This window comes from Nymphalis io, chromosome 18 (genome assembly GCF_905147045.1).
Source record: "Nymphalis io chromosome 18, ilAglIoxx1.1, whole genome shotgun sequence".
Taxonomy (NCBI): domain Eukaryota; kingdom Metazoa; phylum Arthropoda; class Insecta; order Lepidoptera; family Nymphalidae; genus Nymphalis; species Nymphalis io.
Genome location: NC_065905.1, coordinates 11423095 through 11450210, shown reverse-complemented (window position 1 = coordinate 11450210; position 27116 = coordinate 11423095). Strand labels below are relative to the sequence as shown.

At 37.6% G+C, this 27116-nt stretch overlaps 1 protein-coding gene and 2 non-coding genes across 3 annotated transcripts; all 3 read left to right on the top strand.

Annotated features, from left to right (window-relative positions):
* The first annotated feature begins 1377 nt into the window (after nt 1-1377).
* LOC126775697 (armadillo repeat-containing protein 2) lies at nt 1378-19972 on the top strand. Its single transcript, XM_050497761.1, has 20 exons — nt 1378-1486; nt 7699-7843; nt 8016-8151; nt 8398-8521; nt 9043-9147; nt 9273-9411; nt 9775-9982; nt 10374-10476; nt 10559-10731; nt 10865-11097; nt 11539-11707; nt 12013-12127; nt 12994-13043; nt 13522-13653; nt 14734-14887; nt 14974-15117; nt 15821-16048; nt 18339-18424; nt 18932-19071; nt 19782-19972. The coding sequence occupies exons 1-20, from the start codon at nt 1378-1380 to the stop codon at nt 19942-19944; spliced, it is 2856 nt and encodes a 951-aa protein (XP_050353718.1). The 3' UTR covers nt 19945-19972.
* Trnaw-cca (transfer RNA tryptophan (anticodon CCA)) lies at nt 17666-17737 on the top strand. The gene has a single exon. It is a non-coding gene; the product is annotated as a tRNA-Trp (tRNA).
* A 1071-nt stretch (nt 19973-21043) lies between the features above and the next one.
* Trnaw-cca (transfer RNA tryptophan (anticodon CCA)) lies at nt 21044-21115 on the top strand. The gene has a single exon. It is a non-coding gene; the product is annotated as a tRNA-Trp (tRNA).
* Nucleotides 21116-27116: the final 6001 nt, after the last annotated feature.

Genomic DNA, 27116 nt, shown 5'->3' with positions numbered 1-27116 from the left:
TTAATATAATTAACATTTAAGCTTCCACCGATTCGGAATATAGATTCTATAGAGTTGAACCGGCAAGAAAAGAATAGTTACTTTGATCACATAAGATTAAATATATAAATCATGTATGATCAACGAAAGCTACTTAACTTCAAGCTTTTTTATAATCTCAAATAATATAATCTTGTATAGAACATTTGAATTTGTTCATTGGTAAAATATTAATTATTTTTCGTCTCTGGTTGAAAAAATAATATTATACATTACTGCGTGCTCAAGATTAAGGCGAGCATATATAATACAGATATAAGTAATATGATATTTATTGTGATTTAGGCAATATTAAGAACTTCTAAATGTTTTGTGTTATTAGTGTTGAAAGTTAATGGTGCCCAATCGCGTCCTGTTTTCTCGGGGATAATATACGATAAATAAATAAATGTGTTTGTATGTTGGTTCTCGATCCGTTCCCAAAACGTTGAACCGATTGTTTTACATAAAATCTCAGTAGTATCCGAAGTCTTGAAGTTACACGCTACCGTTATACACCATCGTGCCTCGGAAAGCACCTAAAGCTGTCGGTCCTGCGCCCGTACTCTGTCCGGTCGTGTCGAATTTGCTGCCTCACCGGAATTAGAGTGAGGATATAGAGAGTGCACCTGTGCACTACAATATAACCTGCACTATTGGCTAGTCTCCCTTGAGATAGACCTCAGTGACCGAAATCGGTCAGGAGGACATCATCAATTCATTGTTTTTTGTTTGGTTTGTCTTTCAATGAACTTTTTTGAAGAACCTTCTACACGTGGGAAGCCGGGACGGGTAGCAAGTAGTTTATAAAATGTAGTTTTGTTATTATATCTGTATGTCAGTCGATGCTAGTTACATTATCTAATCGACTTAACATCGATTACAATAACGTTGTTAATATAAGGTTGTTAAAGGGCTGGAACGATCGTGAAAGTAGGTTGAGGGCCCTAAATGTCCTACTAGTATTAAACAGACGCATAATAATTATGTGATAGTGGTATTTGGAATAACTAGTATTATTTCCCGCGTAGGTATTGTTGTGTTTTAATGAATATAGATTTAATTTTTTTTTTTTACTATTTTTTTTAAGTTTAAAAATATTGTAATGCCCTCCGTTAATATTCAAGTAACGGTTTGTTTTGCTTACGGGTAGAAGACGTTTCTTCTTGACGTATAAATTACTTTTATTGAAATACTCGTACCTGTCATTTTTCACACATTTTCCCTTATATCCGTTTTTGTAGCCTTCCGGTCGGTAAGTAGCGAGCCAATGATGAAAAAGTAACAAGCCTTTCTATGCTTACATATATGTATTATAATAAGAATTTGCTTTATTTTTATAGAAATAATAAGAAATAAATGGATGAAAGAGGCGTCCGCCGCGGCGCAGGCGCACCGTTCTATGCGCCGCCTCGACGTAAAACATCCGCAGAGATCATCAGCGAGGCTCGCGCTGCCATCAGTGCAGGTCAGTTCTAACTCTTACACAAACAATTTCACTTGGCTTTGTGCAAGCCCGTCTGGGTTAGTCAGCAATATTTAGTATTGTTGTGATCTGGTTGAAAGGGTGAGTGAGTCAGTGAAATTTCAGGCAAACTGACATTTGACATAACATCTTAGTAACCAAGATTGGTAGCGCATTAGTAATGTATGAAATGGTTAATATTTCTTACGGTGCCAATGTTTATGGGTTATGGTTACCAGTTACCATTTGCCCGTCTGCCAACCTATATAATATAAAAAACCTCTTAGCTTGCAATAGTCAATATAAATTAGCATTGCATTTGATGCTTAAACTTTTGCATCAATCAATCAATCAACAGCCAATCGTTGTCCACTGCTGAACATAGGCCTCTCCCAAGGTGCGCCAAAGCTCCCTGTCCTCCGCCTTCCGCATCCAGTTGGTGCCCGCCACCTTCTTAAGGTCGTCGGTCCACCTGGCTGGAGGGCGCCCTACGCTGCGCTTGCCGATTCGCGGTCTCCACTCTAGGACTCGTCTGCTCCAACGGCCATCGGTCCTACGACATACGTGACCAGCCCACTGCCACTTCAGCCTGCTAATTTTGCAAGCTATGTCGGTGACTCCGGTTCTTTTCCGGATAATCTCATTTCTGATCTTATCCTTCAAAGATACTCCGAGCATAGCTCGCTCCATAGCACGCTGAGCGACTTTGAATTTGTGGACTAGTCCCGCAGTTAGTGTCCACGTTTCGGCACCGTATGTCATGGCAGGTAAGACGCATTGGTTGAAGACTTTCGTCTTCAAACATTGCGGTATAGACGACTTGAGGACTTGACGAAGGTTGCCAAATGCTGCCCATCCCAAGCGAATTCTTCGATCGGCTTCCTTCTCGAAGTTGTTCCTACCGACTTGTATTATCTGTCCTAGGTAGGTATATTCACTAACAACTTCGAGAGGTTTCCCCTCGACGTATATCGGTCCCGGCACGACATGCCTATTGAACATGACCTTGGTCTTGTCCAAGTTCATACCGAGACCGACACACCGGGAAGACTCGCCTAGGCTACGCAGCATTTCGGTGAGTTGTTCCAGCGACTCTGCTATGATGACGATATCGTCGGCAAATCGAAGGTGTGAGATGTACTCGCCGTTTACATTGACTCCATACCTAGTCCAATCCAGCGTTTTGAAAACGTCTTCCAACGCGTTGGTGAACAGTTTCGGGGATATTACATCCCCCTGTCTCACCCCTCTGCGCAGTTGGATCGCCTTCGTCTTACAGTCCTGGATGTGGACAGTCATTGTAGCGGCGTTGTACAGACATCTCAGTACCTCGATATATCTCCAATCGATATGACATCTCTGCAATGAGTCGAGCACTGCCCAGGTTTCGATGGAGTCGAAGGCTTTCTCGTAGTCCACAAATGCCATACACAGCGGCTGATTGTACTCTTCGGTCTTCTGCACAATCTGCCGAACAGTATGGATGTGGTCCACGGTGCTGTAGCCTGATCGAAAGCCGGCTTGCTCTGGGGGCTGGAACTCGTCAAGTCGTCTGGCGAGACGGTTCGTGACGACTCTTGAGAACAGCTTATACACGTGACTCAGGAGGGAGATTGGTCTGTAGTTTTTCAAGAGGGTTTTATCACCTTTCTTGAAAAACAGTACCACCTCACTCCCGCTCCACGTTTCCGGGGTCTTGCCATGTTGGATGACGGAATTAAAGAGGCTTGCTAGCTCTTTCAGGACCGGAGTCCCGCCTGCCTTAAGCAACTCTGTTGTGATTCCGTCATCTCCCGGAGCTTTGTTGTTTTTAAGCTGTTCTAGAGCCGCCCTAATCTCTCCTTGGTCAACGACCGGGAGCTCCTCGGAGTAATGGCGCATAAGAGGGGCGCGCTGGTCATCAATACTGATTCCCACGGGTTTATCCGATCTTGAAGAGAACAACTGCCCATAAAACCTCTCTACTTCTCCGATAATCTCAGGCCTAGAGGTAACGACCCCACCATTTTCTGTTTTAAGTTTTGTCAGACGCGGCCTCCCAAACTTGCGAGCGAACACTTTCGATCCCCGATTTTGCTCAATCGCAGCCTTGATGGCACGGGTATTGGAGCGTCGGAGATCGCGTCGCGTCAGCGTTTTTATTGTTCGGTTTAAGGCCTTATCTGACAAAAACGATGGTAGTTCTCGTCGTTTTCTCATGAGCTCGAGTGTCTCAGCAGAGAGTTTTGGTGCGTTGTCTCTTCTCTGTGGCGGAAAACACTTGCGGGATGTGTTTTGCAGTATTTTGACCAGCGTGTCGGTTCTCTCATCAATGCTGCTTATGGTTTCCAACGCGGTGAATTGATTTTGAAGTTCCATTTGGAACTTTTCGGAGCCTTGAGCAGCTTGGAGCATGGTAGGTCGGAGAGTAGACCTCATCATTCTCGATCTTTCGGCTTTTAAGTTGATATTTAGAGTGCCTCGAACCAAGCGGTGATCACTTCCGGTATTAAACCTGTTGATCACTGAAACATCTCTAAATATGTGCCTTTTATTCGAAATGATAAAGTCTATCTCGTTTCTTGTCACGTTATCGGGGCTTCGCCAGGTCCACCTCCTCTGAGGCTTCTTTTGAAAGAAAGAATTCATCAAAAAAAGCCCCTGTGCTTCGAGAAAGTTTACCAGTATTTGCCCCCTGTGATTTCTGCAGCCCAAGCCGTAAGGTCCGACTTTCGATTCACCGCTATCTTGTACTCCCACTTTAGCATTAAAGTCTCCCATAACAACATTGTAGTGGGCCCTCGAGGTGTCGTTGAGGGCCTTTGCGATGTCCTCGTACATCGCTTCGACCACATCATCAGAGTATGTCGAAGTTGGCGCATATACCTGTACAACCTTCAGGGAGTACCTGTCGGAAAGTTTTAGGACAAGGTACGCTACCCGATTCGACACACTACTGATTTCCACAATGCTGCTAATGAGATCCTTTTTGACAAGAAAACCGACACCACCCTGGGAGAGGTTATCACCTTCGCGGAAGTAGAGTAAGTTACCGGACTCTAGAGTTATCGTGTCCTCCCCCTGTCTTCGGACTTCAGATAACCCCAGTATATGCCAGTTTATATGACTTAACTCTACTTCTAATTCGGCGAGGTGATGGTCCAGCCTCATCGAGTGTCCATTATACGTTGCCATTTTCAGTCGTTTTATACGGTAGCCTGCCGTGAACCGGTGATTCTTAGCACCCCCTGCCCTGCCGATACCGCGACCGCTACCTTGGTCGGGCCTAGCGGGCTTGCCGGTAACTGGGGGCCTTTTTTTTGGGCGCATCTGCCATTAAGGGAGGGGTTTGCCCATACTCGCCGCGCTGGGCAGGCGTGTTGGCGAGCGCAGTAGGGGGTAAGATGTTTATGGGAGGGGGGACGCTGCTGCCCATCCCCCCTTTTCCCCGTCCCTCAGTCGCCTCTTACGACACCCACGGGATGAGATTGGGGGAGTACTATTCTAAGCCGGTACTCCACGGCTAAACTTTTGCATAAACATAGTAAATAGCAATAAAAGCCGTCGGTCCTATTTCTGATGTCACTCCGGTAGTGATTCGTCACGGTCTGCAGTTCCACTGGACACACTTGTGCAAGCATACGTGTAGTATGTACATAATTACAAACTAAACTACAATCTCGAATAAGCCCTCATCTCATTTTATTTACTTGTGAACTTATGAAATTATAATCCTATAAAATCTGAAACGCTCTTAGACATTAGCATTGTAAGAAATGTCAACCATCGCTTACATATCCAATGCGCCACCAACCTTGGGAACTAAGATTTTATGTCCCTTGTGCCTGTAATTACACTGGCTCACTCACCCTTCAAACCGGAACACAACAATATCAAGTATTGCTGTTTTGCGGTAGAATATCTGATGAGTGGGTGGTACCTACCCAGACGAGCTTGCACAAAGCCCTACCACCAGTTGTAGTTGAGCATTATAAGGATTTAGTGATATTGCCATGTACCAATTTACTGGTGGTAGGGCTTTGTGCAAGCTCGTCTGGGTAGGTACCACCCACTCATCAGATATTCTACCGCAAAACAGCAATACTTGATATTGTTGTGTTCCGGTTTGAAGGGTGAGTGAGCCAGTGTAATTACAGGCACAAGGGACATAAAATCTTAGTTCCCAAGGTTGGTGGCGCATTGGATATGTAAGCGATGGTTGACATTTCTTACAATGCTAATGTCTAAGAGCGTTGGTGACCACTTACCATCAGGTGGCCCATATGCTCGTCCGCCTTCCTATACTATAAAAAAAAAAAAAAAACCAAGCAATCAAAGACACACATATACATAGCATGTTGTAAACGATGATTCGAAAAGCGACATCACAGTACTTTATGTATTCACCGCGATATATTGTGAACACTGACACGTTGCTGTCACGCGATAAGAGTATTTCTTTGTTCTTTTCACAATTGCGTCATCGTAATATAAACACGAAATACGTAATACGATTCTATATAAATTTTATATACCGTACCGTACCGTAACAGCCTGTGAATGTCCCACTGCTGGGCTAAAGGCCTCCTCTCTTTTTGAGGAGAAGGTTTAGAGCTTATTCCACCACGCTGCTCTAATGCGGGTTGGTAGAATACACATGTGACATAATTTCAATGAAATTAGACACATGCAGGTTTCCTCACGATGTTTTCCTTCAGCGTCAAGCACGAGATGAATTATAAACACAAAAACACAAATTAAGCACATAAAAATTCAGTGGTGCTTGTCCAGGTTTGAGCCTACGATTATCGGTTAAGATTCACGCATTCTAACCAGTAGGCCAACTCGGCTTTATATACGAGTATATATTGCCACTTATATTAAAGGCGCGTTTTACGCACGGTAGGCACCGCTCTTTTATATGATCTTGACACCAAACTGTACAATTTGAATTGCTGTTTTCCAATTTTAAGGGTAAGTAAACTCATTCTCAAAAATTACAACCACTATGGGTTAGACTTTCCTCATTTTCATAATCCGATTGGATGCGCAGATGTCTATACTATATATTAATATTATAAATGGAAAAGTAATTTTGCCTGTCCGCTACGCTTTCACGGCTAAACCACTGAACCGATTTTGATAAATTTTGGTATAGAGTAAGCTGAAGCCCCAAGGGTTACTTTTATCATACCTAACACCTGTCAATCATCCCCTTCCCCTTCCTATCATGCGGGCGAGAACTAGTTGTTTATGTATTATTGGACTCCAAAATAAAGTAAAAGTTATTACAGTATATTAAGGAAATTACAGATTTGTTCTATAAATAAAGAGATAACAAATATTTCTTTCGTTTATTATGAATTTTTAATTATGCGAATTAAGATTTAGAGTTTCATAAATTGTATTCACAGTTTTCTTCGCACATTTCGTCAAAGTTAAAAAATCTGCTTTATTCTAACCGTTATACTTTCTTATCTGTCTCGCAGTTTAATTGTTACAAAGTTACATGTTAAACTCTAATATATTAACTGGTCTAAACGGCTAAATACTGAAAGCTGATTGGTCACCTATTATCATAAGCTGCAGTCGACCAATGAGCATTCAGATTAATGTTAAAGTTAGTTAATTTGACTTCGATTAACATTTCAGGGTGGATGTAAGTCATTGACATGTGAACTCGGCCATTCTATAGTACGACCCCGTTCAGAAATCACATGAATATGTCTTATTCGTAGTGACATACGATCACCAAAATAGGGTTTTAGGGTTAATTGAACTTTGTGCAAAGGTTAGCTTAGTTGTTGGTTCTGTAAGCTGTTGTAGCTAAGGCGTTGTCATGGTTACTGATGTAGCTCCACATTCTAAGAATCTGCTACGACGTTGTTATGTTATATATATTTCAATAGTTATTTGAATTACATTAATGAGAATTTAAATTACGTGAGACTTTATATAAGTCTATATGTACAATATATATGTCTATAGACTTTATAAAGTAATTGCTTACGTTTGTAGTCAATATGATTGAGTTTAAGCTTCGTACATTTGTTGTCACTTAGGTGTACGCGTCTCTCATAGTACCATCGAAAAAACACAATTTCATATTCTGGGGTGTCGGGTACCCTAAAAAAGAAGATTAAACGTAGATTTTTTAAATATACTTTATATTTAAAAAAAAATAAACAAAAAATACTTTAACTGTTTATTTGAAAAGTGTTTTTTCTTTTGCGTAGAAATGAACAGTATATCGAGTGGATCAGGGCTGAGCGTTCTCCGCCCACTGCGTACGCGCCGCCCGTTCACACCGCGGGAGCCGCAACGCACACTGTTCACTGAACGCGCGCGCAAGAAGGACACCCGGCCGCCTAGCGCGTTTGAGTAACCGATTTTCTATAATACAGTAGAAAATAATTCGAAATGGTTATCAGAGTATATTATCGTCTGTTTTTATATATTCAAATATTAATAATTACATATTCGTTGCTGTAGGAATATAGGTCAAAATGACTAGTAGCCGAAGTCATTAAATATGATTTACCAATATTTACAGCCTCAAATACCTCACCCTGGATGAGAGTAACGAAGACGCGCTCATTACGTCCGCCGTACATTACGGTAGCCTTGATGAAGATGATGCAAAAGAAGATTTTTTTTCTGATAATCAACCAAGTGTTAAAAAGAAAGCAGTAAGTAACTGCAATTATTTTTTCTTTACAAAAAATAATAATTTGCCAATCGATGACAATTTTTTACCAATATTGACGGTAAACCAAGTACGTACGTCGTATAAGTAATTTATGATTAGTGTTTAAATTTAGTACATTGATGCCTTTTACTAATATTGTCAGTAATTTAAGCACTTCTGTTTATTTTATTATTGCTATCGTAATCTTATATCCAGAGAATACAAGTAGACCATTATCTATCATCAGGTACGAACACGACCAACTCAAGATCGCTCGGGTGATGGATGGAGCGGTTTCCCCAAGCTGCCTCACCTCAGCGGTAGAAGTAAGCCGCTACATCGTAGGAACACAACAGGACAATCGGGCGATGGTATTTTACTAACTTCGCCGATTTCTAGAACTATTGTTATCTTACAATATTGAATGGAAACAATACGAATTTTGCGACCCAGTTACACAACAACAATAAAATCGTGTGGTTTCCAGCAGAGTATCATAGGGCCACAACAGTTCAATTCGTACGTCATATGAGAGCCTAACTATCACAGAATGTAATCACAAGGCTTCAATCAATAGTATGATGGTGGGTATGAGGGTGGGCCATATACCAGCAGTCAGAAAAAACACTTTCAATTCAAATTGCCATCAGCCACGACGAAAACGACTGGAAAAGTTTATATAATTTCTTAGATCGCTATAAAATATGGCACCGGCCGTAATATTTAAGACAAGGGAACGATGAAACTTGTAACGTTGTCAGTAAGATGGGGTGGTATTTACTTTTTTAATTGATGATTAGGAAATTATGATCCATTTTTGTACTATTTAATCCTCTTTATTTCTTATTGTAAAAGTAATTCAAGATAATTTAGAAAATAACATATTTTCCAGCCTCTAATGCAAATTTGGATTTAGCGCAGTCAATTCATGTAACGAAGCCATTAGAATCACGTGATATATCGATCGATGAAAAATCAATCGTTCATTTGATTACGCGTAAGAAAATAATTCCATAATTGCAAATAACTAAATTGAAAGTAGATTTACTACATCTAAATGTTTTAAAAAAAAAGTTAATAAGATATTAGTGAATGTTGTATTTGAGCCGTTTAATATTTCAGCGTCCAGTCCTGATACTTCTATTAAAAGAAGTCAAATGATGTTTTCAAAATCATTTGAGTCAGAGCCCGGTCTCGGAGAGGTCACAGTTAAGCATCTCGCAGTACAATTACCAAATCCATCGAACGACGATTATGATAAGTAAGATTTGAAACAGTTTTTGTCGATATTATTCGAACATAAGATGTATTTATAATAATAATAATATCTTAGGACATTTTTACACACGGCCATCTGATCCCAAATTAAGCTTGTACAGAGCTTGTACAATGGAAACCAGAAAACTGATATACTATATATACTATTTTTCTTTTGTAAATACATACTTATATAGATAATTACATCCAGACTCAGGACAAACAGACATGTTCGTGCACACAAATATCTGTCCTGGGTGGGAATCGAACCCACAATCTTCAACGTGAAAGGCAAGCATCCACCAATCACGCCAAACGTCTCGTCAATATTTTCTATTTAGGTATGATACTTAAATAAATTTTTCAGCATGACAGTGTTGGAGTTAGCTGAAGCGCTCTCGAGTAAAAATCGGAATTCGGAGAATGTTCTAATGCTAATGCAAGCTCTTCAATGTAACATTGCAAAGCATTCTCCGGCCAATAGTCTTCGAGATCTAGTACTTCATTCGTTATATAAACATATAGAAAGCGACGACGAACGGATATTAGTGGCCATAGCCACGGCGATGCTTACGGTTAGTAATATTACCTGTTTATAATAAGTAGGCCATGGGGAAATAGGAGTCTTGATGGAGGTAGTTTCTGCCAAAAGACATTGACATTGTGAGAAGTTAAATGATTTCTAATACATAGTTAGTGTATATATAGTCTAGTACATAATCATATTATCAATAAGCCATCAACTATAGGATTTATTTTACGATTCCTGTAATAGTAGTCGGTGATATTTGTAGTTTGTACAGCAAAACATACTTTATTCGCCTGTCAAATGTGAGTTTTTTTTTGGGTCCTTCTGTATAATTATAATATATGTGAAATTATTTAAATTGTATCATATACAAAGAGATTACTCATATTTATAATGATTAATGTTGTCGTTGTTTGTTTTGGTTCCAAAATATAAAGATGCGTGTTACTGGAGCACATTTAGCGGCCGCTTGTAAGTTGGTGTTTAAAATTTCAAGGAACGACAAGAATGATCATTTCTTCAGAAACAGTGATCTTCTCGGTAAGTTTTTTTAAAATTTATTACTTTTATTATTTTCGCAATTCTTACGTAGTCGTTAAAAACTTCTTTTTTTTTTCAACAGACTTAGTAGTAGAAGGCTGCGGTCGAATAGATCCAGTTAATGAAAGCGAGTGCTGCGTGTACGCAGCGGGTGCGTTGCGTTTTTTGACTCTGGAGCCGCGACTGTGTGCGTTAGCGCATCGCGCAGGCGCGCTGCACCTAACTGCCTTACATCTTAAGATACTAAATAATGCGGTAAATCTTAAGAAGTATTACGGATACTGATGTAGTATATTTATTATTAAGTTCATTAATAGAAGTATTTTTTGTTTATGTACAGTTTCTATGTAGGTATACAAATATTTTAGTGTTTTTTTTTAAATCGTAGAAAGCGGAGAGACCGCGCCAAGTATCTGAACAGGCAACTCACGCGCTGTATCAAGTGACGGGCGCGCTGCGTAACCTGGCGGGGAGCGGGGAGGGCGCGGATAGCGGAGCGGGCGGGGAGCGGGGGGAGTGGGGGCGCGCGTTCGCCGCGTGCGGCGCGCTCAGCGAGCTGCTCGCCGCGCTCACGCTGCACACCGACAGAGACGTTCTCACCAACGTTGCGAGGTGTCTTAGGTAAGTAGCTTACGACTCCCTCGAACTACTTTGGTCGTACTTAACTTAATAACTAGTATGGAGAGGCGGTAGCTTTATGAGTATCGGGTCGCAACTGTCTGTAGTTACTAATAGGTATAGTAAAACGACTATTGTTATAAATCGTAGTCCCAAATGAACTACAATTTAAAACAAAAAAAAAAACAAAAAAATAAAAATAATAAAGATCAGTTCCGATTTCGCATAAATAATTGCCTTTTTTATTTATAACTACTGAAATTGGAATTGGTCGATTCTTCAGTTCGGTCCTCTTTAGCTTAAGAGAAAGAGAGAATTCGATTCAATTAACGTCGTATGTAAACACGTACACGCCTATGTATTATGACATACTGTAATTAATATACCAAATTTATACTATGTGCCTATTAGTATTTTAAGTAAATAAAAACAATTTTGGAGTAGTGTCCTGTCAGCTGATGAAACATGCTGCGCGTGGCTGTGCGCGTCGCCGGCGAGCGCGCGCGCGCTGCTCACGTCGCTGGCGGCGTGCGCGTCGCGGGCGCCGCTCGCCGTGCGCCTCGCCTACACGCTCGGGAACATGGCCGCCGCGGACGAACAGGCGAGGATCAATGTGAGACAATTAAATTACTCCCTTACTATGTAAATAGACTTTCGAGTTCTTCTTTGAAAGTATTAAATAACCGTAACCGTAATAGCCTGTGAATGTCCCACTGCTGGGCTAAAGGCCTCCTCTCCTCTTTTTGAGGAGAAGGTTATTCCACCACGCTGCTCCAATGCGGGTTGGTGGAATACACATGTGGCAGAATTTCAGTGAAATTAGACACATGCAGGTTTCCTCACGATGTTTTCCTTCACCGTAAAGCACGAGATGAATTATAATTATAAGTATTAAATACTACTAATTATTTCTATCAGATCTACAATGAGGTGGGTGGAGTGGACGTCCTTCTGACGATACTGGAGTCGTACGCGCAGAGAAACGAAAATGAAACGAGGGAATCGGATTCTGATCCCGATCGCCATTTAGTTGGTGAGTGATCTGATGATTCCTTCGTATGTAGTTGTACCATTCGTGTCTCGATCATACAGAGTGAAGAAAGGATTAAATAAATTTAGAAAGAAGAAAATTAATAATAAATAAATTTGTTTAAACTGAAAATACAATAATTAATTAAAATTTTTTATTGAAAATCTGCGTCAGTGGCTTGCTACAATGGCTAAACTACTCAGTATGAGTGAGGTATGTCATGTGTGACACTGATTTTATATGATACCATGTGGTTGCGATAATATTGAGAATCTAGGAAAAAATATAATATAATATATATATTATAGGTTTAGCTTTGAGCAGGTTACGTCGTTTCAGATATTACAAACATTATTAACCATTAAGCCCTCGTCCATATAAGTAGGTAGGTATATCAAAACTATTATCTTGTTTTTATTTTATTTTTATTTCAAATAGATAGACAGACTGGAAAATGGCACAATTGCTTATAGATTGATACTGTAAGAAATATTAACCATCCCTTCCATCGCCAATGCGCCATTAACCTTGGGAACTAAGATGTTAAGTCCCTTGTGCCTGTAGCTGAACTGGCTCACTCACCCTTCAAACCAGAACGCAACAATACAAAACACTGCAGTTTTGCGGTAAAATATGTGTTGTGTGTTAACTAAAAAGTTGCTTGGCAGTACTTATAAGTATCTAAGTCCTTACTTATTTATGAATAACATATTATAAGTACTTTCTAGCGATTCTTTTCTTCGTCGTCGACCAAGAGATGTATTAACACAATTTATAAAGCGCTTCTTTCGCTTAAACAACACTCGTAGGTATTTTGTAAGGTATTTTTTTTTTAAATTATGCGATTAAAAAAGAATTCTATTGTTAAGGCTCCGATCTTGGTGGATCCGACGGCTCAAATGAAGATGTTCTAATAAAAGTAAGTATACTTGTAATTCATTACATTAATATCATAAATGCAAAAGTCATTCTACCTGTTTGTTACTGAAACATTACAGAAACGATCATAATAAAATATAATATAGAGTTAGCCTAAGAAACGGGGTAGGAACATATCATGGAGTCGCAGGATAACAAAATATACAGAAAATATATAATTTAGACCTCCAAAAGAAATTTATTAAATATATAATAACCCGTGTTAGTATTTATAACATAAATTTTCGGTGAATATTCGTGTATACATTAAACTTGAATATTATTAAGTTGGTGTCGTAATAAACAATAATTTACGAAATAATAATGTATCTACTTTGTAATGTTGTTCACAGCGTTATATTTATTATTTATATGAAAATAAATAGAAATTTGTATGTTTTATACTTTTTGAACATATTTGAATTACAAATGTAATGTCATTAGTTTAATTCTGGTTTATTTGTTTGTGACATATTTAGACAGTCCGAATAATAGCGAACTTGTGTCTCGCTGAACTCGCTGGAAGAGGTTTGGCAGCCAATCATGCTGAAAGAACAGTCCGGGCTCTTCTGTCATGTCTCGACTTGGCTGAGAAACCGCCGGACAATAAGGTATTCATATTGTGTAACTGTTTTTGTTGTAACTCTTAACCGCCTCGATGGTCTATTGCAGTGATTCTCAACCACTGTGCACTTTTGTGTGCCGAGAAATTCTAAAAGTGTGCCGCCAAATTTTACACATAGTTCTGTTAATATTATTAAATAATATGATTTAAAAAGAAAAATCCTTTTAACAGGAATAGATATTTTTAAATCCATATAATTTGATTGGGTTCGTTATCTATTTTACGCAGTGTGTATAGGTAAGTAAATAATTTTCAAACTTATATTTTTTTTGTGATTTTTTGTGATTATCGAAAACGTTAAAAGTGGGCCCCAACAAAAAAAAGGGTGAGAATCACTGGTCTAGTGTCTAGCTTGTACAGCTTTAGATTGTGAAGTGGATGCGGACTCCCCAAGATCGGGATGGTTGGCGTTCTATGGCTTTCGTCCAGCAGTGGACGGCAGAAGGCTGAAAAAAAAGATCGTGAAGTACTGTTTATAGCCCGGGTCGAGTCAACAAAATGCATAGGATTTTCCTCCAAGCAATTCTTGCCGTGCAGATATGGAAAGTTTCGTTTCCGTGTTTCAGAAATCATGTATCGACGTTGGTCCTGTTGCTGGTCTATCTTCGATCTTGTTGAATTGTCGTCCTATCGAATTATGACACTGAGAAAATAGAGATTGTATCAGTTTTTGTGTATACACTGAACACTATAATATTTATAACGTTGGCTAGTCCACTGATTGGTCGCGAATTTGAATAAGTTCGTGTTTTTTTGGTTGTGAAGATTCGCTTTAAGATTGAGGTGTTTAATAGTGGGCTTAGTTGCATAGTAGAACCCGAGTTCCTTCAAACGAGGCGTGAAGAGGTATCTTGCGGGCCGGCAACGCGAAGGCGGCTAGTGCAGAACATTCTTCCCAGTGCAGACTGTACTGGCCGTCGACGCGTTTGGACTCTACTACCACTTACCATTAGGTGGAGTAGAGTCATTTGCCCTCTCGGCAAATATATATATATATATATATATATATATATATATATAAAGTAATATTAGCTTTTCTAAGACGTACTAATATTATTTTCTACAGATAATCGATTTGCCAGAAAAAGAACGAAATACTTGGTTAGAAAGACGCGAAGAACTGGCTATGGCGGTATTAGCTACGCTTAACAACATCACCTTCTATCTCGAACCTTCTGCCGGGAGCCCTCAAAATCATACTCTAGAACTTATGTGTAAAGGTGGGTAGACGGTAAAATGTCGTCGGTCTTTTGTTACTAAGTATATTAACATCCTTTTTTTAATTAACAATATAAGAATATTTCAGCAACGTGTCGTTGGATACGTGGTAGTGGAACATCAGCCTGCGAGGCGATACGCGTGCTCGGGAACCTCTCCCGCTCCGCGCACGCCGCACAGCTCATCGTGTTGGAGGGCGCTCTCACTGCTCTCCCGCCGTTCCAACAACACGGTACTGTATCTTCAACATACTTAGTTGGGAATGGTTAGGTTAGGTATGGATATGGTATAGTGTATAAACGTAAAACGAGGATCTTAACAGAAGATTGTTAGTTCAATTCCGAGTAAGCACCTTTAAGTTTTAGTGTTTAATTTTGTATTTCGTACTCGATTATATATAGTTATAGTATTTTCCTTTGTAAATATTCAATTATTTATCACGAGACAACCTGCATGTATCGGATGAAACGGGTCATGGGTCTGTGTAAACAAACTCACAGTTGAGTAACGTGATGGAGGAGGCTCTTCACTTTCTTCTTCAACGAGGAGTAGACTTTTATTTGGTGGTGATTTCTAACGACGGCGGCCCAACAGTTGTACTGTTTCGTGTAAGCACACCTAAATTGATACCATCCTCATTAGGATGAGAAGATATATGGAAGTATAAATTAACTTGACATAACAATTATAAACGAGTAATGACCTAATCTCTGGTTGCATTCTGTAGAGATATCTGGTATTTATTGCTGTATTATAATTGCAATAATACATTTTTAGATAGACTAAGAAAAATATTAAAAAGAACTACCAATTCTACATAAGCCTCCATGTATAGCGGAAATAAGTGAATGTTAGTTTGAAGCGGCAAATTTCTCTCGAAAAAATTATAATTTGATGGCGTATTATAATAAAGTGACCGAGTGTGTCACGGGCAGAGGATTCGAGCGTGCGTTGCGCGGCGGCGGGCGTGCTGGTGAACGTGTGCGGGGCGGGCGGCGCGGGCGGCGCGGGCGCGGCGGCGCGCGCGCTGTGCTCGGCGGCGCACGCGCGCGACGTGCCCGCCGCCGCGCTGCTCGCGCGCGCGCTGTGGAACGCGCACGCGCACCGCCCGCTCGAGCCGGGACACGCGCATCAGGTAGCCGCCGCTCTCGCCTTGTTTATTGGTAAGTTCCAACGAAGATTAATTTAGGTAATTAAAATATGTGTATAGGTATATGTATATATATACATAATAATCAGTTTTGTAAAATAACTAGGCTACTCCTTACACGTGTGCTTAGTTATGTATATAAAAATAAAAAAAAAATATTAAAAACACAGAATGTCTGTACATATAAACAGGCAGAAATAGAACTTAAAGCGCTTAGAAGCGCTTTATAAATTGTGTTAATATATCTGTGCCGTGGTCGACGGCGAAGAAAAGAATCGCTAGAAAGTACTTATAATATGTTATTCATAAATAAGGACTCCTTAGATACTTATAAGTACTGCCAAGCAACTTTTTAGTTAACACTGATTTCTTCCTTTCTGTCATCTTTGATTCCGATTTCAACGGAGTCCTAAGCCGAGGTCCGGCCTCACGGGAGGCACCCTTAGGACGCCCATCTCTCTTGAGCCCAGTGTGGCTCCCAACATCCGGCTGAGTTCAACTCGCCCATCCCGCCCGGTGACGCTGTAGAGGCCAGTAAGGCCAACAGTACTAGACAATCCGAAAAAAAAAACTGATTTCTTCCTTTCTGTCATCATTGATTTGACATTCAAAGGAGAAGACACAAGACTGTTTATCTAATCACCCGCTATATAACGTTTATAATATCTTAATAATTGAATTTTCATTTTCTTATTTTTATCTCACAACAACATCATACTAATTTTTTATCATCAACTTGGACTACAACATCTTACTGATTGACATTTAACGTAGGTTGGTTCGGAGATATGTACTACTCGCCTATCCCTGCGACTTCGCTGCCTTCTATTTTCCGATATAAAATGTAGCGTCTATTGAGTGATAAGTTCGCCCCAAAACTGTCCAATACAAAGGCTTAAGAGATCGCTCCACCAATCTGGACCCAAAGTATGACCCAAGAGCTGGCTTTTACCTAACTCAGGTGTAATGACGCCAACATCTGGAGTATATAGATATATAGAGTCTTTTTGTTTTATCCTTGTAAATTGTATAACTAAGTCTCTTTATATATATGTATAGTATTAAAAATATAATAATATGTTACGTGTAAGTACTCATTAATATAATTAAGTCGTTGGATAACGGACAAACCAACAACCATACCTTTGCATTTATAATATATAATGTACAAATAGTCTGTTTACGCATGAGCGACAATCAATCGATCGTCTTACTTACCCTTATAACCTAAACCTAAGCTTGTAATTGTTTTTTTTCATTCTTTATTTAATTTAGGGACATACATATTTTTGTTATCTCAATGAGAAATACGAATATTTCTTGTAATTTTCTAAGCGTCCATTCGTCTAAGAAATTCAACAGATGTTACGTCTATTTAAAAAAAAAAATCTAAACTTGCGTTTATAAGTAATTAAAATTACCTAACATTCCTGAGTATGCTGTTTGAATGTTAATAATCGTAAAATCAAATTATTTTTTATCATATGATGATAACATTTTCAGCTAATAAAAATAATAAATATATATTAACCAAATATATAGTTAAATATATTTATGACAACAATAGAATTCCAATTTGATAACAATTATGCAATTAATATGAACGATTATTTCATTGCAATCTTCACAAGACTCCGTGGCGCAACGGTAGCGCGTCTGACTCCAGATCAGAAGGTTGCGTGTTCAAATCACGTCGGGGTCAAACTTTTTTTTTTTACAAACTAAAATCTTTTTTTTCATACATAATATTATACATTAAGAATCCAATGTCTAATATTAAGAATAATGCGTAGATTCAGTTATATAAATTTCATTCATACATAATGGTTTTCTGTTCCAAATGTAGCATTTTCAGACAATGAACTTCTTTTATTATTAATATTATATATAGTAGCATAGTTATGCCAATCTTTACGTTTGCAAATAAAATGACTAATCCAGAAGTGTCTCCAATAACATTAACATGTTTCCAATAACGTTAACAATAACGTATTTATTTCAATTAGTCATTGTTAATAAAACAAAATTGTGTACAAAATAATATCTATCAACGAGGTGCCGCTTTTGACTAAAGTATTACTCATATTTTTTACGAATTTTACAGAAGATTTACCATGTTGAAGTGTTAGGTTTTGGCTACTCGCGAAACAAATTTGTTTTATTGTGTACCTATTAAAAACTTAAGCGAAATACTATTACATAAAAGAAAGCGTTTAAATTTTTGGATATTACTCTCTTGTTATAACAGATTTACATAATAATAATAATAACAACATAATATCCACATGTATTTGGTATTTCAGACGATGAATCAGTTTTCACGGCGTGCGAAGCGTCTAAACTAGGTGATAGACGTGCAAGTGATCCGCAGATTTCGAACCATCATCAGGTAGGTCAATAAACCCTCGTCCCTCTAAGATTTAACCTATAGAGCTAAAAATCCTTACCCCAACAAATTAACAGAAATTATCTTTTTTATATAGAATAGGTAGGCGGACGAGCATATGGTAAGTGTCCACCTGATGGTAAGTGGTCACCAGCACCCATAGACATTTTCACTGTAAGAAATCTAAACCATCGCTTATATCGCCAATGCGCCAACAAACATGGGAACTAAGATGTTATGTCCCTTGTGCCTGTAAATACGCTGGTTCACTCATCCTTCAAACCGGAACACAACAATACCGAGTACAGCTGTTTTGCGGTAGTATCTGATGAGTGGGTGGTACCTACCCAGACGAGCTTGCACAAAGCTCTACCACCAGTAAAAGCATGTAGCAGTCCTAGTCTGAGCTTTGTTGAATCGTAAACTTTTTATTTTACGTTTTTACACAATCTTTGTCGCTGTTTTTTAATCGACGTTATCGTGATATTTCATACACATTTCGTGTTACAGGTAAAGTTTGATTTGGATAATAATAATCATAAAGCGAACAAGCCCTTCGAGCTCGACGTGCCGAAACCCTTGACAGCTAAAGCGTACAGCGTTGAAAAAGACTTGCATTTGGATCAAGATTACGACGATGAAGGCGAAAGGTATTATTCCTTAAGCGTAAAATATATAGAGCTTTTATTTTTCAAATTCAGGTATATTCCGTATCAATTTAAAAAGTCGTTTTCTCAGTAAATGCCACCCTTATTTTTCTTCACAAAACTCCATTAAAACTTTATCAGCCATATGTATTTAGGTGATCGTTGTGTAGCGGTTTTTTAATTAAACGCTGATTTGTATCTATCTGTTACGATTAATTCTACATTAGAAAGTAGAAGACAGTGCGTTGTTTATCTGATCATCCCCTAAACAACATTTATAGGTACAACCATCACTGTACGTACATCAAAATAGGAAAATACGTGCTTTAATTTTGTATGAAATTTTTTACAATGAAAGGTGGTTTTTCCAAATAAAAAAAAAACAACTAAACTAATTAAAATTGTACGTGGAGTAGAGTAGAGTATTAGAGCTGAAATATTAAGATCGGAAATTATCCATTCGGTAGAACAAATGGATCTTAACGAAGTTGCTGGTTCTAATACGTACCAACGGTTCTCTTACTCTGCGGTGAATGGAACCATCATGATGAAACTCTCTGATAAAATTGATTAACGTGTTGGAACAAGATCTACATCTTCGTTTAACGAGGGCTGCAGGCCTTCTTCTACCAGTTTCTGATATGAGCACATTCAATCATACAAACTTTATTGTATTAATGATATCATAGATTAAGGTGTATATGTTTTGGCAGACATTCAGGAGAAGATTTAGGTTTCGAAGAAGGGGAGATAGAAGAATGTGATTGTGGCCCATGTCGCCGACTGGCCGCGTGGGAAGAGCTAGTAGGGGTCGCTATACCGCTATTGGAGAAACTACGCCCACTCAGGGCCGACGCGTCAGTCGGCACAGATTAGGACTTGTAATAAAGTTAAAATATTTGAATTGCTGTTTTATTACAATAAAGAAATATTTTCTTATTTAAAATATTAATTTATTGGAAAATATAGTTCTACATTAAAGTAGTGTATAGTATTGCTGTCCGACCGAGGGCCGACTTTTGACCGAGGGCAAACGTATAATTACTAAACTTACTCGATATTTTTTTTTGCTAATTAAACCTTTATTTTGACCTTAGTAATCTAGTAAAATGTATGTTTAGGTATTAAATGACTGTGCAAAAATTAACGCAAAAAACAAAGTTAATACCTAATTAGTTAGTACTAAATAGGTACTGAATCCTGGTAATATTTTAACTGTCATTCTGGTGCACACATTTTTTAACCTATCATCAGATCACGTTAAGTAAAATTCGCTACCGAATATTTGTACTTAGCCTTCTCAAGAACTTCTTAATTATAGCTACTTAATTAAATAATCACCTCTTCCATTGCGCTCTCGCGTAATCGTTACAGCTCGTTCAAATTCGGCACTTACTAGCAACCTTCAACTTTGGCCAAAAATTCCGCCCCATTTTGGTCGAAGCCAAAGGTTTGGCTGAAGGTGACCGACGCCGAAGCAGAAGGTTCAGTCGGACACTAGATATTATAATATGTAAACAACTAGAACATAATTATTAATTAAGGAATTCGTATAATTGAAACAAACAAAATTTAAATGTAATTTTAATAATAGACATTAAATTCAAGTTCAATGTTGTTTATTTGCGTTCTTACATCTGATTTGAATAGATACCGCTTTTCGAGCAGATTGTCAGTAGGTTGACCACTGAGACTAAATTAAGAATTAATAGTATGAGTCCGTGCACTGTCATAAAAAGTGTAAACTACCCATTAAGGGGTTTCGATAATAATAAATGCTAAGGGCTAAACTCTTTAGTATTTCGACGGAATTTTATTAATTGAATAATGAGAAAAGAGCACCACAATCTCCGGAGACGAGGTGTCAGTGAGACTGAGAAGTCACCAAGGAACAAAGACCAGGAAAAGTGAAGTCGCGTTGTTCGTTTTACGCGAATATTGCTTGAAGATGATGATTTCACTCGAATCTTCATAGGACTCCGTGGCGCAACGGTAGCGCGTCTGACTCCAGATCAGAAGGTTGCGTGTTCAAATCACGTCGGGGTCAAATTTCCTTTTATAGTTTACAGCGTTTTTTATTTCTTATATATTATTATATTGTTTTCCGCGAATCACGGGTCACGCTAATTAAATAAGTCATTATGTTTGACAGAAAACAATCTGAGGAATACAATCCAAAGGTGTCTTTTTTACAAAACAAAATGTCTTCACAAGAGTGAAGTTGCGATAGTCGCGGTAGGATAGATAATCACTCATTAATTTTTTTATTAGCCCAGGTTTACTCTTAAGGTCTTGTTGCAGTAGGAGGCAGCGGAGCCGGAGTACGAGGAGAGTGTCTCCATTGACAAGATCGGGGAGATTGAATCGACGCTATGCCAATCTTCTCTGGCAAAAAGAGCAACAAACCCCTAAAACTATTACTGATGATATAACTCCCAAGTCAATTTGATTCTTAGTTTAGGTGGTAGTCTGAAAACAAAATGGAAGTTTAATTCCCAAATCCTTCGTCAAAATATCACGTAATGAGCTATTTTAATTCATTCTACCTTCGAAATACTTATTATAATTACTTGAAATTAAAATAATAGTAACATGTTACGTAAGATAAACTTCATTTTAACTCGCTCTGGGCCTTGAGGTCTGAGTGACCGCAGCAAAGCCTCAATTACTTTCGTGTTATTCGTAAGTTAATACGGTCGTGGCTTTACATAATGTACAGGAAATTTTTTAAATAAGTAACTTGAATAAAGTTTAAACAAGGAACTGTAAGTATACATTTATTTTTTACTTTTGTTTTATTTACGTCGTCAAATGTGTGTTCTTTTTTTTTAGAAGGGATTTAAAAAAGTATTTTCCTTTGTAATTATATGTTATTATTAAAAACTGTTTATCTTTTGACCTTGTTTCAATTTTAAGTGATTTAATTCATAATAATTATGAGTTCCTATTTGTAGCTGTTTGTTAAACTAGCTGTGTACGGCCGCTTCGCTTGGTGTTAATATAAAATAGATATTATAGGGGTGATCTGCGTTTGACTTACCGTTTTCGTTACCACGACTATGCAGACCATCGCAGGAGTTATAGTCGATAAATAATCCTCCATAACCTGAAAAAGATACCCATTTTCAATATTAATATTAACTCTAGTTTATCTGTTAGATGTATCTTCGTAATAATTTGAATATATCCAAATATAGTATCTTTTGACTGTGTTTAAGTACACACACAATTACAAAATTTAGGGTTTTTTACTTTATTTATATATAACTTATTCAATATATAACATAGCATCCTCGTGACTGTTTTGGTCACGACGGCGAACCTCAATCGTAAGAGTTCGGACTCAGGACCGATGGCTTTGAATGCTTTCTGAGGTACGGAAGTGTAAACACAGCCGAACTTTGGACTCGTACAAATCATTACACGGCACAAAAACCTACAAATCATTTCACGACAAAAAAAATATTTATTCATAGGACTACAGCCTTTTAAGGTAGCCACTAGAGGACAGGTATGGCTGTGAAATGTTAGGCAATATGAAATTACCCATGATAGCGACTAAAACTTGATTAAAATAATAATTACAGCGGATAGTAAACATTGCTCAAGTTTTAAATGTACTTTATCTATAATCCAATATTATCGACTTTCAATAAAAACTTAACTGTAAAGTTTATCAAGTGCGATTGTGTAAACAATAAAAAAAACCTTTTGCATTTATAACACTGGTACGATTTAAATTACAAGGTTGACCTTGATGTTTCCTGTCATGTGTGGTTTGGATGTCTTGTTTAATATTTCTGCTTAGGTACTCGTCATAATAATTATCAGTCCAGTACTGGGCTTCTCCTATGGCACGCCAATGAGCTCGTCCAACCCCATCCCGCTGTACAATACTCGTACTATAAAATTCCATAATTATTGCAACTAAATATTATTTAACATACAAGAAGAGGTAATTCACGTCACGTCTTAATTCAATGCGAATCAAACCTCAAAGTGGATCTACATATGTATTATGTACTAACCTTTTCCGAAACGCGCTGAATCTTGGGGCATAATACCTATATGTAAAAGGGTTTTGTAGTTTTTTAAGTGAGGCGTTACAAAAGAAATGTCGCTTGATTTATTATAGATACATATATTATACGCATTTATATTGTTTTTGAAGTAAGATGAAGATGTTAAATTTATTTTAATTAGTTTAATCTGTGCTTACGATTCATCTCGTGCTTGGCAGTCGGTAGTAAACGAAAACGTCTTTAGGGAACGTTTTTTAATGTTCTACTAAATAGAAGGGTAATTTGCCCAGCAGTGGGACATGCACGTACTATTCTTTATTCATATTTAAACAATGATGTCAAATTTTCGTAATACAAACAGAGGAAACGGATGGTCAATAAATAGGGATGTCCATTGATAATTTGTATACAAGCGACAAGTGGTAGCATGGCAGGTCGTGGCGCAACACTTACCTTACGTGTGTCGATATTCCGGGGCCTTCGTACAAAGTCACGCCTATGTATATACAGGCTGTTATAAATTGTGTTATAAGTCAACGAACGAACGATCGACGGCAACTACCTTTGTTACAATCAGTACAATATTGTAATATAAAATAGTTATGAATATAGATATAACTTATTAAGATAAAGAGCGTTCTTAAATTTTGAAAAACGAGAATCCAGCTATATTTTTTATTAATTATAGAGGCGAACGGGCAAATTGGCCACCTGTTGTAAGTGAATTAAGAAGTATTAACCATTCTTTATATATTTACTTCGCTAATACCACCTGGAAAACTAAGAAGCTATGTCCCTTGTGACTGTAATTACACTGGCTCACTCACTCCTTGAACCAGAACATAGTCGTACTAAGAAATACGTACATACAATTTTTATATACAAATAATGATTAGTCTATCATGATTACAAAATTATGATAAATTTGCGAGGACTTTTAAAACATGCTGTATACGAGGCAGGAACCAAGTTTTATTATAAGAGAGTCCTTGCGATTTATATTGAAGCAATATTCGAGTAGATTGCGTTACGTTAACATATTTTATACATTTATTTATAAAAATATACGTATACTGATATAAATATAACAATAATGCCATAAAATTAGTAAACGCTTAAATTAAAAAATTGATAAATATAAATATTTTATAAACTATAGATCCATTTATATATAAGTGTTTTAAGACAAGGTAATAATATTTTTTTTTTATTTATGAGATTTGAATTTTTGTGAATTATATTATTGGTGTTACAAATATAACGTATACTCAAACGTATACTGTCGTTATCAAGCTGATGAAAAAAAAGTTAAAACAAACTGATCGCTGCCAAAACCCTAAATAGTTTAATGACGTAATACATTAATTGTTTTAATCCAAAATCTATGTTATTTACACAGTACGTTGATCGCTCGCTTCCCCTTGTCCCATTTGACATATATAAGGAGTAACAGCGTGTGTTTTTCCACTTATCTTTATCTCCAGTTATATAGTCATACCAACTCTCACACACGCGATGTAGCATCTATTTCGCTTATGTTCTTCCCTCATACGTAGCCAAGTAGTAGTTTTCTTGTGAAGGGAGATAGTCGAATGGATTCACGTAAATCCTTACCAAGGACAGCGGGTTCAGACCACTGAGTTTTCATATGCTTTGTGTAATTGATTTCTCGTTCTTCAGTGAAGTAAAACATTGCGATGAAACCTGCATGTGTCGGATGTGTATTCACCAAATCACGTTCGATCAGAGTACTCCACTAGACCCATAGAAGGCCCTTCGCGAATCGCGTGGAGATCAGAATCAGAATCGTGTCAGAGTTGATTTAAAGAAAGAAAGATAAGTCAGTGTAATTTTAGGATAATTATAACATAAATACTTTTAAATAAACATTAGTGCTGGTGATTTTTTTTAATTTTAATAACTTAAGTGTACTAGACTAACATTTGTAAAGGGAGGAGGCCGTAGGAACACCAGTAAATGTGTTCCTATTTTATTCGCGTAATTATTATTCATGTGAAAAGTAAGATATATATAAAGAAACTCAAATACCCAGCATATGTTATACCGCTAATGATTATAGAAGTTATATATCAAATGTATATAGGAATATTTTGTCTGAGTTACGTCATTATAGAGGCAGTTATTATTAGTTAATTAATAAATAAGTAATATTAACAAGTGTAATGATTTAATGATTATTAAAATAACTGGAATCATTAGAATATTAGTCGTTAATTATGTTATATATTGTATTCCATTTCGTTGATTTCAGCATTCAGTGTTTTAATAGTGTCAACCATGGGTCGCAAGCGCAGCGTGTGTGTGTTCCTGACTTTATCTCTGCTGGCTAATGCATTTTGCCTACCATCTAGTTTAATACGGTTTAAAAGGCAGTCTTCCAGTTCAGAGGTAAGTTGCTCTTTATGTAATAGTTATTTATAATATTTTTTTACTGGCTCGACCCGGTTTGAACCCACGATCTGTGGCCTTTAGGCTAGTAAGCTTAGCGTTAATAAAACAAAAGTTACCGTGAATATGTTCACAGTATAATCTGATAAGGGGCCAACACGAGCTGCTCATGACGGAATTCTTGACAATTACAAATTAAGTTCATAGTATGGTAACATAACCGAATGTAATAAATGATCATTACATACTGTATGTCAAAACACCATAGTATGAACTTCGATTTCTATGGATTCCAAAATTTAATTTATTTACATACATCGATTGCAGTATAACCTTCATTTTGGTACAAATCTTTGTTCATGCATTTTACTTTGTGAGAAGGCCTTGTTCAAGTCTGTTTGGGTGCGCAAAATTAAGGTGCGCAGAATTTTGCGCACCCAAACGGTGCGCAAAATTCTACTGGAAACTAGTTTTGTTTCGTTTTTAAGGGTGAATTACCTTAAATATTTTTAAATCGATGTAAATTACCACAATAACTTAATTTGATGATGATTAATGATTATAATACAACTAATTAAGCCGCTTTCACCCGCGTTACTGCTCCACTTCCGTGGGTCGTAGTGTGATGTTCTAGAATATTCTATAAACTTTCTCAATAAATGAGCTCATCTATCGCAAAAATAATTTCTCAAATTGTACCGTTAGACAGTAATACTACCACTACTTACATTTAAATAAACATAAATACTCTCCGACTTTATAATATTGTTAAAGTGATTTTATTTATATAATGTACATTTAGTAGTACAGTTAGTTAAGAATTATTGTCATTCAAACAAACAACAGGTACCTATATAATTCAGTAATAATTTATCTAATAATATATAACACGTCAACTCACGACAGTATTGATTTCACCATCACCATCTATCATAATTTGTGTTTATAATTCATCTCGGTGAAGGAAAACATCGTAAGGAAACCTACACGTGTCTAATTTCACCCCGCATTGAAGCAGTGTGGTGGAATAAGCTCAAAACCTTCTCCTCAAAAGGGAGAGGAGGCCTTAGCCCAGGTGCTCCTGGCTAGGAGGAGGCCTTTCGAAGTGCAACATCAACTTTATTATGAAGGTTCACTAGTTTCACTAGGTTTGGAATAATTAACTAACCAGTTTAGTGAATACCATTTCCGTAAGCAAATGTCATGAGTTATAACTAGGTATTGGCTTGTAGACCCTATCAGGTATAGTTCGATACATTAGGTTCATTTTTTATATAGAGATTAATACAACATGCGTGTCGGATTGCTATTTGCTGGCCCATCCAATTGTGACAGGAGACACACTTGTGCACTATAATATGTCCTGTGTAGTTGGATAATCTCTCTTCAGATTGGCCTTAAATGGAGACGGGACGACCCATTAGTTTATTATAAACGAAGATTGCGTGTTCAAATCCGGATAAGCATTACCGAAGTTTTATTGCTTAATTAGTGTTTACAACTCGTGTTTAAAGGTGAAGAAAACCATTGCGAGTAAATGCATGAGCCAGATGATCTACAAAAGGGGAGGAGGCCGTAGCCCAGTATTGGGATTTACAAGTGGCTACTTGCTTTATA

Coding starts and splice junctions, on each gene's coding strand:
- LOC126775697 (XM_050497761.1), top strand. CDS start 1,378: ATGGATGAAAGAGGCGTCCGCCGCGGCGCAGGCGCACCGTTCTATGCG. Junction 16,049..18,338: donor CGCTCTCGCCTTGTTTATTG/GTAAGTTCCAAC, acceptor TTGGTATTTCAG/ACGATGAATCAGTTTTCACG. Junction 19,072..19,781: donor TACGACGATGAAGGCGAAAG/GTATTATTCCTT, acceptor ATGTTTTGGCAG/ACATTCAGGAGAAGATTTAG.